The 15,318-nt window shown below is 43.1% G+C and overlaps 1 protein-coding gene across 2 annotated transcripts in view; it reads left to right on the top strand.

Moving 5' to 3' along the window:
• Positions 1-13,836, top strand: part of fgfr3 (fibroblast growth factor receptor 3) — a 56,188-nt gene extending 42,352 nt beyond the window's left edge. Inside the window, exons 7-17 of one of the 2 annotated variants that reach the window (XM_029460218.1) lie at positions 1,160-1,304; positions 1,744-1,919; positions 4,142-4,287; positions 4,611-4,732; positions 4,937-5,047; positions 5,132-5,322; positions 5,678-5,800; positions 5,959-6,029; positions 9,103-9,240; positions 9,751-9,856; positions 10,547-13,836. In XM_029460218.1, coding sequence (XP_029316078.1) covers positions 1,160-1,304; positions 1,744-1,919; positions 4,142-4,287; positions 4,611-4,732; positions 4,937-5,047; positions 5,132-5,322; positions 5,678-5,800; positions 5,959-6,029; positions 9,103-9,240; positions 9,751-9,856; positions 10,547-10,711 — 1,494 coding nt within the window. In that variant the 3' untranslated portion in view covers positions 10,712-13,836. Of the gene's footprint in view, positions 1-1,159; positions 1,305-1,743; positions 1,920-4,138; positions 4,288-4,610; positions 4,733-4,936; positions 5,048-5,131; positions 5,323-5,677; positions 5,801-5,958; positions 6,030-9,102; positions 9,241-9,750; positions 9,857-10,546 lie in introns of both variants that reach the window. The other variant, XM_029460217.1, reaches the window with a different exon arrangement.
• The last annotated feature ends 1,482 nt before the right edge of the window (positions 13,837-15,318 follow it).

The raw sequence follows: 15,318 nt of genomic DNA, 5'->3' as shown, positions 1-15,318 counted from the left end.
CACACACACACACACACACATAGTCTAGGATTTGAGTTAAATGCTCACATTCTGTTATCTACTGCCACTTTGTCTTCCTCTGAGATCAATAACAACAGAATATCACACCTTTAATTACTGCAACAACAAAAGCATCTGCTCTCCCACAAACCACTTTCACACACAAAGAAAAATCCAAACGATATCAAACACACACACACACACACACACACACACACACACACACACACACACACTATTGATTTCCCTGGGAGTGCATTCTCCAGCTGTATTAATGTGCTTTTATATGAAAGCATGCAGCAGGACTCTGATTCATGGCTGGGTCTGGATGTCACTGTTCATTACTGCGGCCTGGGGAGCGAGAGTCCCCCACCACACCCCCTACCACGCCACATCAGACACTGGTTTGAAACTCCCCCACTGGTCATCACACTAACCATTAGTCAAAGGGGAAAAGCCACAACTGTAGGGATGCCTCTTTGTTAAAGTAATTTCAAGGTCATTTATAATTAATCATGCTGAATCTTTAACAAAGTATTTTATAGTCTTTGAAAGTCGTTATTATTACAATACTGCATTTTATTTTATTTAAGCAATGGGCCCAGGATAGATCCCTGAGGCACCCCTGGAAGAAAAGATACAAATATACGGCTACAAAACATTCGAGAATAACATCCTAAATCATTAAAGTGTGATGTCGAGGTGCCATCATGTCTGGTGAAGGGCTTTGCTTTGGCGTCAGGTAAACGTTACGCTGGTTTAATTTAAACTCACGTGTGTTGTTGCAGAAACCGAGAGAACACTGTAAAAAAAGTATTTTAAGTAAATTGGAAACATGTTAAATTCTGACTGCAGTCTCAGACTTCTTCCACTTTTAGGACTTGATAACGATGTTTGCTGTATGTCGACTCTCTGACTTGCGCGTGGTTTTAGATTGAACCAGCAGGCTTTTTTTTCGCAGCGGGGTGAAGGTGCTGCTTGGGTGTTTTCAGGTGTTGGTATCGGTGCCGTCAGCAGAAGAAGACAACACTGCTGACTCCTTCAAATCCTCCGTCCTGTCCTTTCCTGCAGGGTGTATTTGGTGTTTCCTCTAAGAAGCTTTTGGGCTCATGATATCTCTTCTCTTTCTTTTCTCCCTCCATGTTTCCATCCTCCACAGACCGCTGGTATTAACACTACAGATAAGGAGCTAGAGGTTCTCTTCTTGACCAATGTGTCTTTTGAGGATGCGGGCGAGTACACTTGTCTGGCAGGGAACTCTATCGGCTATGCTTACCACTCTGCCTGGCTGACGGTGTTTCCAGGTATAATCCTCTTCTCTCTGCGGCTCTTTGGACTCTTATCGTCCACTTGTTGTTTTAAACTCCCTGAAACTATGATTGCTTCTCATGTTTTTGCTCAGTAGCCTCATCTTGTACGTTCACTTTCAAACATAATTATCGTTCGTTGTCGAAGATTGTTACTTGTAAGCGGCAGAGCTGTGTCATCGGCCCTTCGAGTGCATGAAATCGAGCCTCCATTGAAAGATGCTTTTTAATCAGATCATCTCTCTAAATGTCTCAAGGCTACGAGGCAATTTAAAGTAAAGAAGCATATCACAGGTGCAATCACCTGTGGGATAAAACTACCAGCTGATTCCTCTCTAGAATCTGTTCTAAAAGCGCTACTGAGCAAAACAATATCTCTATCCTCATGTTTATATTCGGTCTGACCTCCCGTGTTTGTGACCTCTTCCTCCCAAAGCAGTGAGCCCGGAAAAGGAAGACTACTACGCCGACATCCTCATCTACGTGACGGGTTGCGTGCTCTTCATCCTCGCCGTGGTCATCGTCATCCTTTGCCGCATGAGGATGACGACGCAGAAGACGCTGCCGACGCCCCCCGTGCAGAAACTGTCAAAGTTCCCGCTCAAGAGACAGGTAACAGAAAGTAGATACAAGATTCGTATGAACACTTTTCCCTCTTTCTCTCTCTCCTTGTGTGTTTAGTTTGAGCTTCTAGCATAAGTGTAATAACTGGTCCAACATGCTGCAGACACAATACTGCATTTAAAACCTGCAAGAAAGCATTTCCAGGGTGTTCTCCAGACTAAAAGTTCATATATTCTCTCAAAGAAATCAACGTATCAGTGACTTGTTTAACACTTTCATTGCATCAGATGTTTGTTCTTTAAACTGACCTGCACAAGAGTCCGTATTTGTAATTTCTTTCCTTTCAACCTTTATAACTTTCAAAGAAGATTTGAAATATTTAAATAAATAGAGAATGTTATTGTACGTCTATCTGACGTGGATCCCTCACTGTCCTGCTGTTTTGATGACGTCGTGCGGATGCTGGAAGGCATCACGCTGATGACATGTGTTCACATTTATCTTGGAGCAGATTCAGCTCGGGGATATTTATGCCCTCCTGTGACTGTCAGTGTTAGTTTTAGATTTCACTCTGTGTAACGCACACTCGCCCCTCAACTGTTTGGAGAGAAACATAAAGTGGAGCAGCTGCATCGCCGCAGCCTGCAGAACTCATTGTCTCTCAGGGAGTTCAAGACAAACCTCAGTCCAGTCGGATCAAAGAGCGAGTTCAAACAGAAGACAGACCAGGACACGATAAACCGAGTCTGAAACAAGTCCTAGGGATTATAGGACACGACCAACAAAAGGAGCATAGTTAGACCTTCATCTTGTCCTCTATTCACTCTCATCAAGACTTCTATTTCTTTTCTGATTACTTCTCTGTCTTATATCGTCTCGAGCTGGTTCAGTGTGACTCTCGCTCTTTTGGTTTCTTGCAATAGCAATCCAGAGTGTCTCCCCTCTTGTGATTGCGCTGCAAGGATCCTGTGAATGTGTGTAAAATGCAGATTGGTTCATGCACCCGGCCCCCTCCCTAGTGGACTGCGACAGCCACTGTGTGGTCGTGCTGTGCGAGCTCCAGCTTTCCAGCTGCATAATTGAAGGGTTGTGTGAAAAGATGCATTTTTAGAAAGGAAAATATTGCATGAAAGTCATATTTCAGTTCTTGGAAAACAAACGCACGACTGTTAGAACCTAAAGTCAGGATTTAGCTGGAAAGTTTAAAAATAATGTTTCTTAAAAAGAGTCCTTCTTCGGTAGAACATGTCGAGTAAGAAGCTCTAATTGTAGCCTCTAAGTCTTTTCTATTCTCCTTTACACACATGCTCTTATAAGGTAACACAGGCAAAGGTTTTATTGCATTTTTCTGTAATCTTTGCTTGGTTTTTGTAAAGCTAATCTCCCGGTTCTCTCCTTTCTTTTTCATAACTGAGTAAGTCTCCTATAAACCCCCTGGCATGTTCTATCAGATATTACTTTTCATGCCTCTGAAATTGTGGTCGGGGCTGTTTCTTTTTAAGCTTCACAGCATTTTTCTCATTTTCCTCCGGTCGTGAAGTTTACGAGCGACGTCTGGTAAGTGGACATGTTTGTTTGAGGACCCCACCTGAAGGGGGGCCGGGCTGGCGGACACAAACAGATTCATCACGAGCGCAGCAGTCAGATAAATGGTGGTAGGGTGACGAGCCGGCGGGGCTCGGTGGCTGGACCGGCAGTCTGGAAATGGAGCTCTCGCTGATGGATAGAGACGTCCATCCCACCTCGCCGCACGCTCGCCCACCTCAGCTCCCTCCTTCATTCGTCTTTGTTGCTGCCTGCTTCCCCCTGTGCACAGCCACAGGCCGGCTGTTTGTAAAAGTCACTGCTGCCGTCAGAAGTCAGACAAACTCTGAGCTGCTGATGGAGACTCTTGTCCTGCGATGTTTGCAGTCTGTCGGCCGTCCATCTTAAAGTTACATCAAGAAGTTCAAACCGTGGTTAACTGGCGGCCCTTTTGAATCATGTTTCAAAATGTTTGTTCCATTTATATTTACTTCTTCAGTGTCTGGGTTGTTGGCCACGAGGTGAACTTTCTTTGGGCGATGAAAAAACAAAAGAAATTGAGAATGTTAATTATAACTTATAATTAAATCTCACTGTTACGGGTGAATATTTGAGTTTGTATCTCTCAGTGAAACTATTATCCCGTCTAAGGCTAGATTCTACCTTCTTCTTCTCTTCTTTCTCTTTGTTTCTCATCACTTCGTCCCTTTCAGAGTCTATAACAGTCTGTTTTTGGACCCAAGCAGGTTTCCTTGGATTCTAACTCCTCCATGAACTCCAACACCCCACTGGTCCGGATCGCCCGCCTGTCGTCCAGCGACGGCCCGATGCTGGCCAACGTCTCGGAGCTGGAGCTGCCCTCTGACCCCAAATGGGAGTTTCCTCGAACACGGTAAGAAAAGCACCTACATTCATCACTTGTTGTTTAAACGCCTGTCGGAGAGAAAGCACGGTACAAGCGCTGGAGATTCTGTCACGCTGCCGAGCAACACATCTCAGAGTTGACAGATACTGTGATTTTGTCCTTGTAACATTATTTGCTGGGAAAACATGTGAGCTGTCAGCACATCAAGGTCAACACGGCGCCGTCCTCCACGCTTATTGCACTTGGCGAGATCAATTCAACGTATTCAGTCTCATTCAAAACAGAAGAGAGAAATGAAGAATATAAAAAGTGCTTTCTGCAGAAGAGCTCTGAGCTTGTCTTTGTTTCAGACTGACTCTGGGTAAACCCCTGGGCGAGGGCTGCTTCGGTCAGGTGGTGATGGCCGAGGCCATCGGCATCGACAAGGAGAAGCCCAACAAGCCGCTCGATGTTGCTGTGAAAATGCTGAAAGGTTAGTGATCGTTGGACACGACCTTGACAGCGCTGTGCTCGGAGATTTACCGAAGAAAATCAGCAGAATTGTGTCTTTCTCTGTTTTTCAAACGCATTCCCTGCGTGATGATTCGTCTGCTCTCATGCCTCCCTTCTCTTTGTGCTCGTGTCTGTACGTTTGTCACCATGTTTACTACGAAGAATTCCTTTGTCTTTGTCTCAGATGACGCCACGGATAAAGATTTGTCAGACCTGGTGTCAGAGATGGAGATGATGAAGATGATTGGGAAACACAAAAACATTATCAACCTGCTGGGAGCGTGCACTCAGGACGGTGAGGCCCCGGCGCATCGCACAGGAGACGGTTCGCACGACCGTTGACTGTGTGCTGAAAGTGACCCTGTGCTCTGTGTTGCAGGTCCTCTGTACGTCCTGGTGGAATACGCCTCTAAGGGGAACCTGAGGGAGTACCTGCGGGCGCGGCGGCCACCAGGCATGGACTACTCCTTTGACACCTGTAAAATCCCCGACGAGCAGCTCACCTTCAAAGACCTGGTGTCCTGCGCCTACCAGGTCGCCCGAGGCATGGAGTACCTCGCCTCGCAGAAGGTCAGCCGCCATGATGCTGGGCTTTCTAATGCGTGTGTGTGTGTGTGTGTGTGTGTGTGTGTGTGTGTGTGTGTGTGTTTTTTGTTCCTAAGAAAAAAAGTTTTTGTTGCCAAAACATTATAATTGAAGTGCATTTTCTTTGCATTACATTATTTTTATAATCTTACACCCTGAGTGTGAAGATAAATGAATGATTAGGGGATAGAATGAGGACTGGATGAGGGTACGGGATTATTATAATGTCTGCATTAAGTTTCAAGGTTGGAAGAGATAATAGTGCGTCGGTGTCCGAGTGTGTGTCTGTGCAATTTGTTGCGTGGACATGTGTTTGATGCGTTTGTACTTCCTCCCTCAGTGTATCCACAGAGACTTGGCGGCCAGAAACGTCCTCGTGACAGAGGACAACGTTATGAAGATCGCCGACTTCGGTCTCGCCAGAGATGTGCACAATATAGACTACTACAAAAAGACCACGAACGTGAGTCTCGTTCTCTCACGGTTCTCAGAGACTTGCATGAAAGGAAGGTGTTGTGACGCCAGCAGTAAATCTTCTACTGCTCTTAGAAGGAAGCGTAGTTTTGCTGTCTGCTCTGGTTCTGCTGACCGAGCGGTTCTGTTGTGCCTCTGTTGTTTCAGGGTCGTCTGCCCGTGAAGTGGATGGCTCCGGAGGCTCTGTTCGACCGGGTCTACACGCACCAGAGCGATGTGTGAGTTTGCACAAACTAACCGTCGCATGCCAACTGCCCACTCATGTAGAGCCGCTGTACACGGGAGGAATCCGGGTGTTGAAATATCATGACTGAGCGCGTTAGCATCAAACGCTGAGTTTGGGCGTGTGAATATGGAATCGGAGCGTTCCCTCACCAAACGTCTCCCGCTCGCTGTCATCTGTGCTCACTTGATGATCCTGAGCTTCTCGTGGCTCCACATTCCTCGCTGTGTTTGTTCTCTAATCTCCCAACGCGACATCAGAGAGAGACGGAAACACAGCAGAGCCTGGACGACCTACTGTAGAGAACAGAGGGAGATAAGAGGGTCAGTGGATTTATCCCAAGGTGTTCCCTCAGGGGGTTTTTTCTCGTTTCAAAGGAAGACACACTCACCTTTTACGACCTCTGATTGCTTCTGTTTTGGCTGCGTTCTGGAGAAGAAAGGCACGATTAGGAGACGAGGTCACAAAGTCAATCTGTGTAGCGGTAGCTGAACCCCCCCCCCCCCCCCCCCCCCACCTCCCTAAACCGCTCCTCGCCAGACGATGTGTCCCCAGCGCAGCCATCCAAGCCAAACACGGGCCCCTGTCAACACGGGCTCGCCGTGTGATTACACTAGACTGGGAACAAGCCGAGAGGAGAATCAGCCTGCTCTGTTATTTCAGCAGGTCTGGATTACAGAGTCAATCCTCCCGCCAAACCTCCTCCTCCCTTAATACAGTAGTCGCTCTGCAGCCAGTTTACTCTCACACGCCCCGGGGGACTCTGACTTTTGACCTGTGATGTTTTTGTTTTTTTACTCCAATATGAAACAGCCGGGAAAACACATTCAAACAAATCTGTCACACTCGCAATCAAAGGACAACAGCGAGAAGAGGACGGAGTACAGGGAAGGGTTTGTGTGCAGCAGCTCTCACAACTGGCATCGCAGCTCCTGCAGCCTTCCAAACATTTACAGCTCTAGCAGGCCGTGCGAACACTCGAGGGAGACGGTTCTGTTGGGGTTGCACTTTCGTTTCACACATTTTGTTGTGCAGAACAGCAGCGCGCCGGTGACACGTCTTCATGCTCATGTTGTCATTCCAAGTGACAGATTCTACCAATAGAATCAGACACCAGGGTTATTTAGTCAACACCCTTTCATTGTTCAGTCCTGTGAAGCCTCTTCAGCTGCAGACAGCAAACCTCGCTGCACCGTCAGGGTGACGCACTAACCCGCTAAAGTGGATACGGTGCTGGTTTATACAAATGTGCAGCATGAGACAAAAGCTTTTGGCATTGAGTCATTGATATAAATAATGTATAGGATAGAAAGCCATGGCTCCCTGCAGCATATGTGATGGTACGCTGCAATATAAATATATATTGTGAGTTAATTAGCTGAGAAACCAGATTTATTTTGTATTCTAGTGACTTAAATTGTATAAAATCCATCTTTACATAGATGCAAACATCCTGTCAATCCAGGAAGTGGAAGAGGAAAGAGTCCACATTTGATCTTCGAGTGTGTAGAAGGATTTAAAGGTTCTAGATGCGTCTTTCAATCCACAAACATCAGCATTGATGCGACTGTCTCTCCCACACACGGAGCATCTAAACAGAATCAAACCTCACGCTTGTGTGTTCCTTCATTCTCGTTTGTTTATTGCTGCACGGGGCCAATGAAGTGTGTTTACGCTGCCTGTTCCTCTTAGCTTCCTAATAGCTGGTGAAAATTCATTCTCAACAGCGAGCAATGAACATAAACAGATTCCTGCGGTCGTCCCTGAACCCGTCCTGACCCTAAAGCCCTCATTTGTTCACTTCCAGAAGACGATGATGAGTTCGAGTTCAGTGGTCTGGCCGGTTATTCCTCACAACTCTGTCTTCAGTTTCTGTTTCCCCTTCTTTTACGTCTCCTTTCGCTCTCTGCGTCGGGATGCAGGGCTCGCCGGCTCGGCCAGTAGCGGCTGTTTTCCGCCCTCTGGACCGGAGCGTGGAAAATTAGATTAAGCCCGTTGAGCTCCCGCAGTGGGAGGAGGAGGGGTCTGATTCTGAGTCACTGGACGAACAATAGTACACGGGGTTAATCGACCGCCATTATCTGATTAGCTTCCCTCGTTTCTTAGCCATTTAGGAATAAGTAGTGCGGCAGAAAGACACAGCTTCAGGCTGCAGCTGCACAGTAACTGTACATGCAGCATTATATATTCTTATATTCATGTTTCATGCTCATTTTAGGTCAGAGCTTGTCGGTATTTTTGGAAACATGGGATACATTAAGTGTCTGTGCTGTTAAAACTATGTGAAGATGATTCATTGTCTTGTATTAGCTTCTGAGCTAGCGCGGCCACATTAAGGATCACACGGTGACATATTGTTTTACATATTCTTAGGTGTGCTTTAATAAAAGTTTCACATTGGCATCTAAAAGCAAAACAAAGAGAAGTTTTTATTTGTTTTCACGTCTGGCTGCAGCTCACACTGGCCCAGCTTCAAAGGATGCTGACGCTGATGTTTTTATTAAACTGATGAAACACAAAAGCTGATGTGCTGCTGCTGTACTTCAGCTTGTTTCATTTGTGCTCAATTGGTTTTGCAGTTGCAGATGTGTATTATTTATTATATAAGTTAGCCCTTAAAGGCTGGCAATATTCTATATCCTGATAGATCTTCTTCCTGTGTGCCACAGAGCTCCATTGTTGTGTTTAAAACGCATCAATGAGCCACAGATACTCACTAAACACCAAAAGTGTATCAATCCGCAGCTGAAAATAGTCCCCAAATGCACCATTCACTGCTGTTTGAGTGACGTTTGTGCTGTTTTCTGAAGTTAAAGGACCTAAAATGATTTGTTTTAAAGATGTCTTCAGAAGAAGCGTGTCTCCTTTGTGGCTTGAGGGATGAGTTGTTGGATCTTTTAATTGAACACAGTAAACATGATTGAAGATCAATATTCCTCCAACCACGTGCATCAGTTTATCTGGGGAACACAGGTGGACTGCTTCAGGCCATGAGTGCAGTTTGACCTCTAATCAGTATTCATTGTGCATGTGTGTGTGTGTGTGTGTGTGTGTGTGTGTGTGTTCAGGTGGTCCTACGGGGTGTTGTTGTGGGAGATCTTCACTCTGGGAGGCTCGCCGTACCCGGGAATCCCAGTAGAAGAACTCTTTAAGCTGCTGAAGGAGGGACATCGGATGGACAAACCTGCAAACTGCACCCATGAACTGTGAGTGTCTTTCTGAATTATTCTTATTTATGGTGCAAGGAGAGCTCCGTGCAAGGAGAGCTCCGTGCAAGGAGAGCTCCGTGCTGATAGACCTGACCTGGGGAGACCGCCGCGTCTTCATTTAATCAGATGTTTTGCATTCTGTAAGAACGTATCAGTGTTTCAATCACATTTAAAAGACTTTAGTTTATTCAATTACTTTGAGGGATCCATTGATAATCATACATCAGCATTTCATTTGGGTTTTCTCCTCTTAAGATGTCCTCACTTACTGTAAACGGTGGTGAACCGTGTTTTCCTGCAGCTGGAAACACAGCGAAAGAAAATGAAATGAGGCTTTACTTTGCTTTAACCTTAATTACAGAGCATCGGCACGCAGCTGCAGATCGAGGAAACCCATACGAGTCACTGGAAACAGTCCATCTCAGATCTGAGAATGCTTGTTAGATTTATATTTCATTTTAATGGCTGAGATGTAGAGACTTTAAACCTTGATGTGGCTTGTTTCAGATACATGATCATGAGGGAGTGCTGGCACGCGGTGCCGTCACAGAGACCGACCTTCAGACAGCTGGTAGAAGATCACGACCGGCTTTTATCAATGACCTCCACCGACGTGAGTCTCCCTGCACAGCTGCTGCTCACTCACACCAGAAATAACACTAAATGTTACCTTTAGTTTCACCTTGGACCATCGTAACGTCTCACTGGAACACATCTCTGAAGGTTAAAGCCTTTCAGTTAGAGCGACGTTATCTTCTGTAATGTGACATATAAAGAGCTGAAGCAGAAAATATGAAGGGAGCTCAAACCAGCAGAGAGATGTAAGCCACATTGTTGGATCTTTAGTCGGAGGACGAAGGAGAGATTTAGAGCACAAGCATCGTGAGATCAACACACACAAAACTATGATATGGATTTGACAGCCACCTGAAACCTGACAAATGTTTTATATGATGGATGGAGAAGCCCCATATCATATTAAATTAGATGTATATACGTTAAAAGAGATGTTTTTAAACATATATTTAGCAACAAGAGAACAATTAACTCAGGGATGCAGGATTGCTTGGAAAATATCTTTTTTATTTCACTTTGTCTTTCAAATGGGAGGTTATTTGTGTCAATTAAAAAGATGCATGTTTATCACCTCTGTGACAATATATATAATGTCAAAGAAATGTGCAAAATAAGTAAGAAAGAAACACATTAATATGTATAAAACAGGTTGTGAATATAACACGGAGAGATTCTTTAATTCTTCACAAAGGGATGTGACAGTAAGCTCTGACCTCTGCTCTGACAGGAGTACCTGGACCTGGCGGTGCCCTTCGAGCAGTACTCGCCCACCTGTCAGGACTCCAACAGCACCTGCTCCTCAGGAGACGACTCGGTGTTCGCCCACGACCCGCTGCCTGACGAGCCCTGTCTTCCCAAACCGCTTCCCAGTAACGGGGCGATAAGGACATAAAGTGTGAGCTGGGTTGGACTTTAACCTCGTCTCTAAGTGACTCCTCAAGATATGGAAATGAAAAACTCAGCATGCAATACTTCCACAGTGCTTCAGCTCTTCGATTGGTCTTAAACTCTTGGTCGAAATCCTCTTTGACTGAGTCCTCCTCCTCCTCCTCCTCCTCCTCCTCCTCCTCCTCCTCCCCAAGAGACTCTTGAAGGATTATTTTTTGCCGTTGAACCATGTTTGTGTTCTGAAATTATATTTTTGTACTCGGGCCAGTCTTTTGTTACGGACAATCTGTGCGGTGAAACCATTCCGTGCCTACTGGGATAAAAAAACCTCCTGAGACTGAAATGATATAAAAGGAGGGCATGAAGGGCATTGGTCAGTGACTGGTTGGCGATCCAGTAGGCGAGGACCTCAGATTTATATCCTCTTCGTCTGCACGGAGCCCTGAGGATCCGTTACGATACCAGCAAAGCCAGAATCAACTCCATGATGGGACTCGTTCTTCCGAAAGACACTCAATAACTTTTCTTTTGCAGAAGACGCTCAACAGAGAGGATTACGTGAGCATATAAATGTGTTTTTCTCATGAATCTTTACGTTTTAGCGTCCGGAAAAAACACGTTTTGTGATAATCGTGGAACAAATTCCTCATGAAGTGTGAGGCGAAGTTTCAGGGCCGTTCAGTTATTAGTACAATAAGGTTTGAGGTTTTTTTTTTATGTATCTAGAAAATGATTTATTGTAAATATATAAATGCAAATATGTATCATATTGCTGTTTACAGCCGTGTACTTAAAAGACAAAAAATTACATTTTTTTTTTAAGTATTGTTTTAGGATGGAAGCATTGCAATCTTGAAGACACTGTCATGAAAGTGTAAAACATTTAATCATCTAAAGGTTTATTTGAATAATTAACGTGTATATTTGTAAAGATATTTATAGACTTAACATGTGGTTCTTAAGTTCGAAAGGTCTAGTTTAGGATTGTAGTACTGTACGCAAAGATTTTTATTTCACTTTCTTTTGTAACTTATTTCACAACAGAACTGCGGCGCTGTTTTTCAGACTCCTCTGGTTTATGATCCATTTTTATTTTATTTTTTTTACAGTTTAGAAAAACAAAATAAGAATGTACGACAGACTCCAAGGAGGTTTTTTGCGAGCGAGTGAGATTCGAGCGCCAGAGGAGGACTCGTGACCTGAAGGCTCCCGCTGAAAGGGAAGCTGGAGGTTTTTCCGTTGAGTTCAAATTCTTGATTTGAAAAAGTTGACGTTTGCAATATCAAAGCAACGATTGACTCTTGCTGGGCAAGAAATAGCAGCACTTGGAGATATGTACAGATACAGAAAGGCCTCTTAGTACGACCGACGTACTTTAAGAACATCAACGACTAGCTGTGAATCATAATGAGCCTTCAGAGAACCTCTGCAGCCTGTTGAAGGAAGAATCCTCCTACATGTGGTTTCACTGTTCAGTCATTCAATTCCCGAATGGACGCAACTTTAGCGATGACTACATTTCCCAGCAGCCATTAGGGCACACGCTTGAACTTGTGGCATTCAGAAACATGTGAAAATGTGTTAGCAATATATTTTTAAGTGAGCGTGACATCACTTTCCCCAAACTTACTGTGTTCAGCTGCAATGCATTATGGGGCTTTGAGTCCAGTATAAGTGCAAAAACAGTTCTCTGTTTAACAAACACATATGATGAATGATCATCTCCTTCTGAGCCTTGACACAAACATCTGACATTTACCTTTTAATATACAGGAATAACTTAAATTACAAAAAGAACGCAGAATTTTAAAGTATATCTGGTGTGTTTTTAACAGTGTTAAAGCATTTCTAGGTGGATATTTTCTTTTTAAAGGTCACTCTGAAGGCTTCAAACTCTTATATTGTATCGGAAAGGTCACAGGGTCGATGCTAACAAGCTGCGTGCGGCGTCAAAGTGCCCTTGAGCAAGATACTGTGCATCTGTGTGCACACTCATAGACTAAAACATCAGCTTGAAGGCAGAAATGTAAAGCTGTCCTTTTGTGCTTGAGTTACTAAAAAAACCTGCCCACACGCTTGAGATTTTATCGCTGCTCTATAGTATTAATACTGAAATGAAGGCATTGCTGTGCGACTTACAAATCACACAGCAAAGAAAATGTATACAGTATATATATATATATATATATATCAGTTTGTGGAAGGAGACTCTGAAGTCTGTGATGGATCCTTAGCTTAGTTTGCAAAAGTGCCAAATTAGTCTTAAAAGTCTATTTCACCGAGTTCATCAGATCTCTGAACCAAATACTGTACTGTGGAATGTAGGCGGGCGGAGGTTACATGTGCAGCGAAGGATCATGGGATTGCCAAATGGATATCTCCCCTTTTTTTTATGCAGTCGTCTCTCCAGCTGACCCCAAAAAAAAAGCGAAAGGGTTTAAATGTTTACAGTTTTTAGCAAAAAGGGAAAAGCGACATTCAAGCAGAATTGAAGGGTTCAGAAACACGATTCACTCGCTGCTAAATGGAAACAGTGGTAACACTTTACTGTGCAATGGCCTTATTCTAGTGTGTGAACTGAAGTTATGTGTAGAGACATTTATTGTAATCACCCAACGAGACTGTGTCAGTACTTAATGAAACCGCCCCCAACATTTAAAGTACTTAAACGAGTGAAAATCTGTATTTAATTCTATTGCTACACTGGGAGATTTTAGTTTTTTAGTACCAAATTGTGTACTTTTTCATTAGTTCATGCACAGAAACAAGGCCTTTGTATAGTGAAAGGTTACACGCAGTTATTGTTATTTCTGTTTCGACTACAGTTTTGCAGTTTTGGCCCAAATATATGAAGTGCCTGGAATAATTTAGCGAACAAAAAGGAGATTAATTGATTCATTTTGATCACGTTTTGAATGTATAATTGCAAAACAAATATAAAAATGTTTTCCTCAAGTGAACAAGACAGACAAAAAGGCACTTGTGTAAAGGTTGGATGGATCTAATGAAACGCTGTTTTGTTTTATTTATTCTTCCATGCTGGGTAAAAGCTTTCCCTATGGTGAAAGTATTTTTATTCATCGCTATCTGCTTTTCAGTGTTGATTTTCATTAAAGAGCCAGAACATGATGATGATGTAGAGTAGTGATTTCACTAGATACTGATGCCCCCCCATCAGGCTTCGCTCCTGGTGTAATTTATCCTTTATTTTTATTTTACTTTATTACTTTGGCCTTTTTCTGCATCCTTTCTAGCTTTTTACTCTGATACTGTCTCTCTGTTGGATCACTTTTTAAAAAGAATATGTTGTTTTTAACATGTGTGGTGTTTATGGCAGCAAAAGTCTTCCCAATTGCTGGATAGAAATAATAGGAGAAAAAGAAATGGCAACCAATAACTGAGTTTATTGACTTTCTTCCAGGTTTTCAAAGCCATGTTGGAATAAATGAAGCTTCACATTGAGAATTAAACCAATCTGACAGTTCATGTACTTCCAAAGTCTCAACTTTTAAGCTAAGCATGTATTTTAGATAACCCAAAGGGGGTTTTTAAAGTTGTGGCGCAGGAGACTTGTAAACCGCAAAACTTGCCTAAGAATAACCACGTTTTAAAGTTTTCTTTCGTATTAAAGTACTGCCGTGATAGTCTTCTGTACATCCATGGGTACATTGCAAACAAAAACTGTTCATATCTAATTCGGCATACTTTAAATTGTGCCAATTTGCCAAAATGTTTAGAAATAATAATAAGAATAAAAAGCTTCCCATAGCAACTGTTGCTAATGTTTGACAACCGCCGTTGCTAAGAGACAAACTGTGGTGAGCTACCAACTGACCCACAAAGCATTAAATATATACCATTAGTGATTTAAAGACATCTATTCCTTTACCACATTAAACTGTTACGTTTGTTTTTCACTCACAAAGTGGAAGCAAGTTAAGCTAATGAGCCTCTGCTCAGAAGTGGAAGCTAGTTAGCCTAGCTTGCTAGCATTAGCATTGATTCCAACTAGCCGTTAGTTTTGGTTCATGATATAAGATGATTAGTCTATATGTTAATGTTTCCTTTAAATGCAAAACGCTTGCTCCACACACAGATGTTAAAAACAATAGATGCTTTTAATGCTTGTTTTCTTTGCTGTTGAATGAATAAACAGCTCGGCCTCAGCAGGGAGGGACTTACTGTATGTACAGTCACACATGGGCCTTCAACCACCTGTCGTCTCCACTCTGACTTATTTATTCTCTTTTCTGCTCAACAAAAAACTAAATCCGGATTGAAAATGAAAGAGGGAGGCTGATACAAACCTTTCCTTTCAGAGATATCAAAACTATATACTGTTTTATCTTTACTTTCCAGGTTTGAATGGTTCGTTTTTCACGCCGTTTTTTTTCATCCCATTCATTTTATCACGTCGTTTTAACCCAACAATGTTAGTCCAGATTAATTTATAGTTTGAAATATGCTTTTATGTACATGAGTAGAGTTTTATGTAGCTGTGTGAGCTATTTTATAAGAATCTTAGAGAGGAAATGATTTTCATATGCAGTTTATTTTCTTTCTGTTACGTTTTCATGTTGCATTCCACATCAGGTTTTCTACAACAATAGT

This window comes from Cottoperca gobio, chromosome 22, assembly GCF_900634415.1.
Source record: "Cottoperca gobio chromosome 22, fCotGob3.1, whole genome shotgun sequence".
NCBI classification, from domain to species: Eukaryota; Metazoa; Chordata; class Actinopteri; order Perciformes; family Bovichtidae; genus Cottoperca; species Cottoperca gobio.
The sequence above is the reverse complement of the archived record's forward strand: the minus strand, read 5'-3'. Positions and strand labels throughout refer to the sequence as shown.